The sequence below is a fragment of the Hypomesus nipponensis genome, chromosome 15, assembly GCF_054491055.1.
Source record: "Hypomesus nipponensis isolate SF chromosome 15, ASM5449105v1, whole genome shotgun sequence".
In the NCBI taxonomy this organism is placed as follows: Eukaryota; Metazoa; Chordata; class Actinopteri; order Osmeriformes; family Osmeridae; genus Hypomesus; species Hypomesus nipponensis.
The window spans coordinates 6022898-6032366 of record NC_140375.1 but is presented as its reverse complement, the minus strand read 5'-3'; the positions used below and the strand labels follow the sequence as shown (position 1 = coordinate 6032366).

The 9469-nt window shown below is 47.8% G+C and overlaps 1 protein-coding gene across 2 annotated transcripts; it reads right to left on the bottom strand.

Moving 5' to 3' along the window:
• Positions 1-1677: 1677 nt before the first annotated feature.
• Positions 1678-5464, bottom strand: LOC146257178 (mRNA decay activator protein ZFP36L1). Of its 2 annotated transcripts, none has more exons than XM_084673399.1 (2): positions 5235-5464; positions 1678-3938 (listed from the first exon to the last, which is right to left on the bottom strand). In XM_084673399.1, the coding sequence occupies exons 1-2, from the start codon at positions 5286-5288 to the stop codon at positions 2829-2831; spliced, it is 1164 nt and encodes a 387-aa protein (XP_084529525.1). In that variant the 5' UTR covers positions 5289-5464; the 3' UTR covers positions 1678-2828. The 2 variants fall into 2 exon arrangements, with proteins under 2 accessions (XP_084529525.1, XP_084529526.1); XM_084673400.1 differs by having other exon boundaries at positions 1678-3935.
• Between the last annotated feature and the right edge of the window lie 4005 nt (positions 5465-9469).

The window sequence follows — 9469 nt, the reverse complement described above, 5'->3', positions numbered from 1 at the left end:
TTTGGGAGGACCATATGGTCGACCCGTGCTCTGAATGAGCCATCTGCTGGCCCTGCAGACAGGCTTGCTCTGTGAGGGAATGCTGCTGCTTTTGTACCAGCTCACTGGGCGATGGGGATTCTTTCTCAGAGCCCTGTACACACACATACACACGCACACACACACACATACACACGTCTCAGATCAACTCTCACATACACACACACACCCACCAGTCTCACACCAGATCACACTCACACAAAGTACGCAGGCAGAGCCAAACAAGTGCACATACACACACACCAGCACCAGTCTCTTTCACACACACACTCGCACACATTCACACAGAGGCAAGGACAACCCACCAGCACCTCTCTCTCTGTTTCACACACACACACACACACACGCACACACACACACACACACACAACAACCACATGATAAAGGACAGGCAGACATTTTTAACCCTTTCCCAGCCCCTACCTTCTCCATGGCAGTCAGCCCATCTTATTGTCCTGTTGACAAGGGAATGATGAACTATATCTGTGTCCCATTCCTGAACAGCCGAGCGTAAAGTATCCCCGCCAACCTCCTCATTGTCTCCAGGGACTCTTTGTGGTTGCCGCGGTGAACTGGGGGTTCTGACCGGGGGAGCAGAAGATCAACGCGTTAAAAAGGGCAACCATTATGGGATGGCATTCACAAGACTTTGTTCGTAAAGATGATTATGTGTTTTTGTTCAAGAAAGGGAGATGGGAGAGTCAGTGACTGTGTTTGTGGGAGTATGATTCTGTGACTGTGTGTAGGGCGTGTTTGCATGGTGGTGTGTATGGTGGTGACTGTGTATGATGTGTGTGTGTGTTACTCTGTGTGTGTGTGTGGGGGGGGGGGGGGGGTGTTAGTGTGACAGTGTCTGTGTAGGCGGGGGGGGGGGGGGGGTTATATCAGGCCATTGCTGGTTTACATCTTAGTTAATATTCATCTGGTCTCTGGTGAGATCTGGACAGCTGCTGTGAGGACCAGGGGGAGAGAAGGTCACGTGTGGACACACAAGATGGAGGCGGAGGAGAAAAGACAATGGAAACTAAGAGGCTAAAAGCACCCAAGAAGAAGAGGACAGGAGGATGGAGAAGCAGAATGAGGAGCATATATTCAGCCTATGGTCTTCACCTTTCTGTCCACAACCATCTCTGGAGGAGGGGATGCCTCACTGGATTGCTTCTCCCAAGGATTCTTCCATTCATTAGTTTTTTCTTGTCTGTTTTAAGTGTTTAGGTTGGTTTGGGTGCACTTCTATGGCAATATGTTAAACGCTCTGCTTGTAAACAGGACAGTATAACCACAATTTGTTTTGAGAAGATACCGCTTGTATGTGAAGGCCTTCTCTCTCTCTCTCTCTCTCTCTCTCTCTCTCAGCAGGAAGCAGAGACCCAGGAGGACAGATTAGAGAAGAAACAAAGCCATCTTATCTCCATATGAAATCTGATCTGCAAGGCTACTCCCACACACACACACACACACTAACTCTTTACACAGTCACAAACACTCTTCTGGGGGTAGCAAAGGACACCAGAGATTAAGAAGATTAATCTATCTGGTGATTACTGAGAGTTCTATATGACTAGTTATACATGTGTATGATGTGCCTATAATTAGCTTGTTTATTTTAGGAACAGATTACACCACTAAGAACGTCTGAAGCGCATCTTTTTATTACGAACAACCACCATCTTTTTAAAAAAAGAACATTTTATTTCAAGTACAAAAAACCCCAACAATATATTAAACTTAATACAGAAAACTCAAAAAAAGTATCTCTATAAATACATTAAAAATAAATTAAACAAATTAATTTACTAAAGATTCTGCTTTAACTTTAAACATGCTGGAAACAAGTTGGTCGAAAAGGCATTTAAATAGGATGTGAAAGACCCTCGCGAGAACCAGCTACCAAAATGTCAGACACTATCCACTAGGCTCCTGAGGAAACTCAGGGAGGTCTACAACATCCAGAACCCTTCAGTCTGGTCATGTTGTCTGATGAAGCAGACAGGAGAGATACAGAGCTCGGCTGATCCTACAACAGTTCTACAGAACACACCCAGGTCTGCTCATCACAACTGAAAAGGTTAGAGAGCGCGCACAAGCCTGAGAGGTCCATCCAAACCCCCCGACCCCGTCTTCAGAGCTTCTGCATTTAGCAAAAGTCTAACTGATTTGGCAAAGACCAGGAAAACAACAACATGGGTGAAAACTCTGATCCATTCTCACCAGCTGCACTCACCAAGTCAGGAAACCGATTCAAGCTTTTGATCTAAAATAGAACCGACTGCGGGTTGACGAACTCGGAACAATGAACCTGCCTAACAGCTCACGGGCACAGTAGTTCATTTAAAACACGTGAGTTTGAAGAAGAAAAAAAAAGTATACCTTTCTGAAGTCAGGAAGGTATTCATTACTGGAGTGGAAAACAGAACTTTCCCCCAGCTAATGTAAAAAAAAAAAAAAGAAAAAAAGAAATATATATTAGGAAAAAAATACCATATTAATGTCTCCCCACCGTCTTGTGGAAAAGCTGACCACCAGGCAGACACAAGTCTTTGGCATCTACATTACGAGACATTCTGGAAGGTTCCGTCACCGTTTCAATTGACGAGTAGCACCCTCAGCAGCGTCATTTGTTGTGGTGAAACTGAGGAGACTTTTTTTGTCCCAAGCATCTGCCTGTACAATACAATACTACACAGTAGGTATACAGTCACTGTCTCTTTAAAACTATTTCACCAGCAGACTGGGTGGTGGGTGGTTGTGTTGGCCAGAAGGGGATGGGTGGCAATACGCCCCACCCCCTACAGGAAGAAACTGGCGCTGCAGGCGTCGCTAACGAAGCCGTCGTCAGGGACAGAGAGCTGGCTGAAGATGGGCAGGCGGCGGCCGCTGGAGTCTGTTCCGGAAGAATCCGAGCCGGTCATGCTGCTGGCCGAGCTACACGCCCCCTCCTGGTCAGACAGGGAGGTGTAGGACAGGCTGCGGACCCCCAGGGTGGGCCCCACGGGGGGGCTCTGCTCCAGGAGACAGGTCCCAGGGGACAGGCTGCACGCGGAGTCGGGCGAGGGGAGAAACTGAGACTGGGGATCTCGGGCCTGGGCGTTGGGGTAGGCTGGGGCGGGCTCGAACACGCAGTCCTCCTCTTGGAAGGCATGTGACAGCAGGTCTGTGATGTCGGCAGCCGGGGGGGAGGAGGAGGGGGTGCGGAGGAATGGGGAGGGCAGGGAGGATGGCTCCAGGGCGGGGGCCGAGGGAAAGCCGGCGAAGCTGAAGCTGTGCCTGAAGACGGGGGGTCTGTGAGTGCGGGAAGGCCCCGGGCGGCCAGGGGGCCCCAGGTCGTCCTCGTTGTTGTGGACGAAGTGACAGCGGATGCCGTAGGGGCAGAAGCCGATGGTGTGGAAGGTGCGGCACGGCTCCGTCTTGTACTTGGGGTGCCGGTTCAAATCCCGCAGCTCGTCTTGCCCATGGGCAAATTGGCACTTGGGCCCATACTTGCAGATTCCGCTCTCGGCAAAGGTGCGGCACAGTTCGGTCTTGTAGCGCGAGGAGATGGAGGAGGAAGAGGAGGATGTGGGGGAGGTGAGGAGGGTGGAGGAGGAGAGAGAAGGGCTGAGAGATGCCGGCTGTTTGGGCTCACCGGGAGAGGAAGCCCAGCCCAGACTGCTGGAACCGGTCTCCACCATGCTGACAGAGCGCTCCGCCCAGAAAGACATTCTGTTCCAGCGCTCCAGGGGCTGCCCCCAGTGGCTGGAGGCCAGGGCTGCAGGCTGAGGCGGGTCAGGGCACAGAGGAGAGCTGGAGGAGGAGAGGGAGGACAGGGAGCACGGAGCACTGGGTTTCTTGTAGCCTATGGGCCTCTGGGGAAGGCCTGGGGGTCCGGTGGTTTCTCTCAGATCCAGACTGAGCAGCTGCTATAAGAGAGAAACATCAGTATTTGCTCACAGCAATGGGCTTTTCATCTCTTCCCAACATAACATTCATCCACCTACAGCAAATAACTAACCAAACATGGCATGACAGAATACTACATACATCCTTCACTACCTAGATACTAACTAGGACGTATCAGGGAACCTCAACGTAAAGACTATGCAAGGCGATCGTACTGTGGAGTAACGTAAGGTGCATTGCACTCGTGATGGTCAACATCTGATCTTATCTAAACAACGCAGTCAATGTTTGACGTGGTTGGTTAAACAGCGTACCAATGCAATTCCTAGTTAATCTTACCACTGAGTAATAGTTTAATGTTAGTTTATTCCAACGTAAAGATTTCCAAGATGTAAAAAGCGTTGCATTTTAGTGGTTTAAAAAAAAGTCTAAATTGTCACTACACACTTATAGCGCTATTTTTTCTCGGTCGCTAGCTTGTGTATATTGCCAAACTACCTGTTGACTTTCGAAGCGTGCTTGATCAAAAGATGTTTGCTCAGCTCATTTTAGCTACCGTTTTGCAAATTAACTGGCTAGATGTGCCTCTACAGTGCACGAATAACAAAAAAAAAAGCAACTACAATGGCAGCGGTTAATCGGGTATTATACTTGCCCTAGATAGCTGGTTAAGAGATATGTTTTGAATCCGTATCAGGGTGACCATTCAAAAAGTGCACAAAAAAGTTCCAAAGCTGTAGACGTAAAAAGAATGACCATTTGTTTTATACAATGAACACGATGGGTGTAGCAGAGTTACTTGTCAAAGATATGTAGCTTCCTATTGCGTTGGTAGACACTGCATGACCTTGCCAATGCAACAAGTGTTCTGTGCAGCGTGAAAAGTATGGATGTATGATCACGGAAGTTGTGTTAAGCAGTTTTTTTGTTCTGTGTTACTGGTTCACACACGAGCAGCAAGCTGATATTTGCCAATCTCACAGTTTAGCGAACGGACGTTACTAAAAGCTAACTTTACTCGTGCACAAGAGAGGCACTAACGATGGTTGCCTTTCCATCTGAGGACTGGGGAAGCTTAATTTATAAAAGCATGCCCACAGTGAAGCTATGTTTAATGTACGTACACACGGATTGAATCTGCATAATCCTAAATATGAAGTCAAGTTAAAGCCAATGCTAGATAATATATAGCTATTTTCTGTGCATGCATGCAACGTGTGAAGAAGCTGGCGTTCGCTAGCTACGGCTATCTAACTGCATCCACATTCCCAAGCACGCGCTGACGTTACTAGCTTAAGTAGTGATAAACAAATTACCTTGCACATAACCTCTTCCAAATCAAGAAACTGATTGAGTGCATACAACGGCATGTCCGCTAACAGAATCTTAGATCCCCTCTGAAGTGACGGTTTAAGTTGGTAGACTGTCTAGAAAGCTTGCTTCGTATAGTATAAGTTTCCAAAGTTGTCTGATGCGAATTTTTCCCTGTGTGTGGGTACACGTGGTTTTAATGCCACCACTGTACGAGATGACCACGCCTCCGCAACTCTCCTTTCTATTTATCCCGCCCACAAACATGCCTAATGCAGAAAGTGTGATGTTATGTTACTTGTTTTGTGCTCTTGTGTTTCTTAGTAAGTTAATCGCACACCAAAGTTTCGAATGCCAAAACAACCTGTTGGTTCTATCGTGTTGAATAATAGAGACCAAGAAACGTTTTAGATAGCCTAACTTGTTAGCCCATAAAACTGCCCCGTGACTAATTGCTACAGTTGCATCCACCCCAACGAGTCTGCCACGAGCATAAATTACGCTTTCTGTCACAGCATTTCTAAGGATGGTGGCGAAATTGTATAGTGGTAGGCCTAATTTGAAAAAAGCAAATGTTGCCAAATGAAATTGCAAAGACAAAAAAATCACATACAACATCGATGTGTTCATTCGAAAGTATCGCACCCGGCGAAAGTCAGAACTTAACTACGACCCAGAGAGATGAGGCAAAACGTGAATGTGCGTGAAAGCTGATATAGACCCATTCATGGTTGCATGAGAGTAGCCAACTCAAAGGCTACATTTACCAAGAGTAGTTAAGTTACAAGTTAAATTAATCACATAAAAACATTAGGCCTTTCGCAAATGAGTGACAGCCCTAGGATAGCCAGCTCCCCTGTCACTGCTACACTGCAGACAGGAGACAGTTAGCTTCGGGAAAGGCCTTTGATATGAGAGGTGTTGAAACTTCCCCTGTGAAGACATGAAACATGAAAGGCCAGAAGTGAAGAGGTGACAAGACAAAACAGAACAGGGGTGTGTGAGGTGAGACGAGAGTCAGGACAGCATGCTCGCAATAACACGGCGATATACTCTCACCAATCAGACATTTTGGAAACCCAGGGCCAAGATTAGCCTGTAACAACATGGCTATGGCCGGGGTTGAATTTCCGTTGGGATTAACACAGTGAATTGAGTTGAAGATAATTGTGCTGCAGATTTAAATACAGGGCAGAGGACTGGTTGGAGCCACCACCAGGCCTGGCATTGTGCGAACAGAGGCTGTTGGTGGGTTAACGGTGAGGGGAAGGAGACACTAGGCAGTCGGTTTCCTCATGCCAACCACTGGTTTTATAACAACTGTAAAACAAGGATGAAGAAACATTTGGTTATGTCTGGTTTCCTAATCTTGATAGAACCCCAGCTGTGACCAGCTCTATAGAGAGGCGGTCCTTCACTATGAAGCCCCACTCTAACAAGCCTCTCTCCTTTGTTGGAAGGGGGAGCTGAGAGCCAGGGTGGGGGAGGGCTCCCCATGCCAGGCCATCAGTCCTCCTGATGGGCAGGGAGGCGGAGTCCAGGGCCCTCTGGAGCCCGAGAGCAGGCTGACTGGAGGGTCTTATGACCAAACTCTTTAGCTCTTCCAGCCTCATCCTTCAGGCAACTCCTTCAGAAACATAACTTCAGACAGGGACAAAGGCCCAGAGACGGTAACTGTTTGGGTTGGGCCCCGTCTGCGGTCTGCACGGCCTCTCAGAACAAGATGATGTCATGAACTGTCCTGTGGACAGGGCAGAGGTCACCAGAAGGGTTCTTGAGAGCATGTTTACATAAAGACAATGTTTAATTAAGCTGTTCGTCGGTCTCGTTAAAAGGGGATACAGAAAAAAAACTACTGGATTAGCTGAGTAAAGTGAATCCGTTTAAAACATAGGATAATCATTTCTACAACATAACGTCAAAATATTACTCAGTGGAACAACCCAGAGGTTTTTCTCCCCATTGGTTATAGGAAGGACAGCATTTAGCGTAAATTACATATGGTTAGTGGTATGGTTAGAACTCTGGTTCAGTTTCGTTAAACACGGACCACCCCCCCCCCCCCCCCACACACACACACACACTCCCAAACCTGTTGGTCCTCAGTACAAGCCATTAGTGGGGTAAACAGGCACCTGGGAGTTTGTTTAGGGTTTGTTTAGAGTACTGTTGAGGGGAGCATTAGGCTTGTCAGTGTTTAACGTCACAGAGGCTGCAAACTGGGGGGAGCCAGGGAGAGGGGGTTTGTGTGGGTAGGAGGGAGGGGGGCGGAGAGAAAGAGGGGTGGAGGAGGAGTGGAGGTGGAGGGGAAGGGGTGATGAGGAGGGGGGTTGGCGGAGGGTGGGGGGGGTGGAGCAGAGGAGTTCTCAGCTGGGGTAATGGGGGCTTTAGAGCATAATCAGTATGGAGTTTTAAGGCTGACTAACAATGCCTCCCCCTCCCCCGTTGAGGAGTGGGGGGGGGGGGAGCGGAGACACCGAGAGGCTGGGGGAAGGGCTTTGGGGAGGAGGGAGGAGGAAAAGGGGGGAGGGAGGGTGATTGTTTAGGCAGGAGAAAGAGAGAGGGCTATCCGTGCTCCCCCCCCTTTCTAATCCTTAATCACAACAGTGTCAGGAGGCACTCCTCTGACCCCCCCCCCCCCTGCTGCCCTCCCACCCCCGTCCACACACCCCAGACCTCTCCAGACCTCTCCACCTCCCTTCATCACTCATGCCAACACACAGGGTGTGTGTGTGCGCACGCATGTTCCTCTGTGTGGGAATGTATGAAGAAGCTCCTATCCTGCCTACAATGCATGGTTTCCTGCCAAACCAGGCCTCGAAACAGACCTCAAAACAGGCCTCCAAAAATAAATTTGTCGTGTGTCGCTAAAACGTACACATGCACCTAAACATCCACATGCACGCATGCACACACACACATTCGCAAGCACACACACATAACACATACACTCCAGGACCTGAAACAAAAGACTGTTTCAACAAAAGCTGTATTATAGTGATGAAGAAAGGGTTGTGTCCGTCTCTTCATAAACGGAGTGACTAAGTTCAGTTGAGTTCTGGATTTTAATAAGTATTTATCAATCTGCAGATTGGGAGAGAAAACCAGACCTCTGACAATAAATGACAACACAACACCAGGCTTAGGTCTCAATCAAGTCTCTCTCTACTCTGAAGGACAGAGGACCATCTTTTATAGGGCACAAGAATGTAAACATAGATAGTGACAGTCAGGCAGTAATGACGTTACAACAGTCTCAGAGAAAGAGATTCACAGCTCCCAACACATAGTTGGAGCTCTCCTTGTAGTCATGACAAGGACCATTTAGCCAGTACTTTCTCCTTATCTCAAACATCTATTAACCCTGACACATAGACACAATCTACTCTTATTAATAGCAAGCTTACATGATAACATACTAACTAGTATCCAATGACTAGTTCTCTTGATTAGTGAATAATGTAAGCACACAGGAAATCTAAATTTCTTCCACAATAGGAACGGTACTGCATTGACGTGGTCGCCAGTCAGTCAGAGCAGATGAAAAGTAGCTCCTTAGCCTGTCTCAAACCTCTCTTTCAGGCCAGTCATTGTAGCCTCCGTTAGCTTTGTCATGCTAATGCTATATGTACAGGTGCAAAGCATGTCAAAAGTAACCCAGTTCTTCACCCAGAGATTTAAACCAAACCTTTTGCTTACACCCCCTGTTGATGGTATGGGGTGTCTAATGAAAATCTTAGTTCCGTTTGTTTTGTTGTGAAGCATGCCTCTCTAGGCTCTAGGGATGACTCTCCAGATGGGTGTGTGTCGTGCATGGTTGCTATGATTACGTTGGCGCAGGGACAGTAGTGAACCAGTAGGGAGTCTGGTTTGTTTAATCATCATGGACATGTGTGTGCTTGTGTGTGAGAGTATGTGTTTGAGTCTTGTGTTTGTGCATGTCTGTGTGTGTGTGTCTGTGTGTGTGTGTGTGTGTGTGTGTGTGTGAATGTGTGTGTGTGTGTGTGTGTGTCTATGTTTGTGTTTGCTCTTCACGCAGTTTATCTGTTGACATGTCTTGAACAGGTGAGGAGGAGGACACCCCACCAGCAGGATTCACCTCAGGGGGATCAGCCACACACACGCTCACACACGCTCAGACACACATGCTCACACACATCCGCTCACACACACATGCTAAGGCACACACACAGACTCAGACACACACACACTCAGACACATGCACTCACAAAGACACATA

Excerpts from the sequence above, each read along its gene's own strand:
- LOC146257178 (XM_084673399.1), bottom strand. The coding sequence starts at position 5,288 with ATGCCGTTGTATGCACTCAATCAGTTTCTTGATTTGGAAGAGGTTATG. Across the intron at positions 3,939-5,234 it reads TGGAAGAGGTTATGTGCAAG|CAGCTGCTCAGTCTGGATCT; the intron begins GTAATTTGTTTA and ends TCTCTCTTATAG.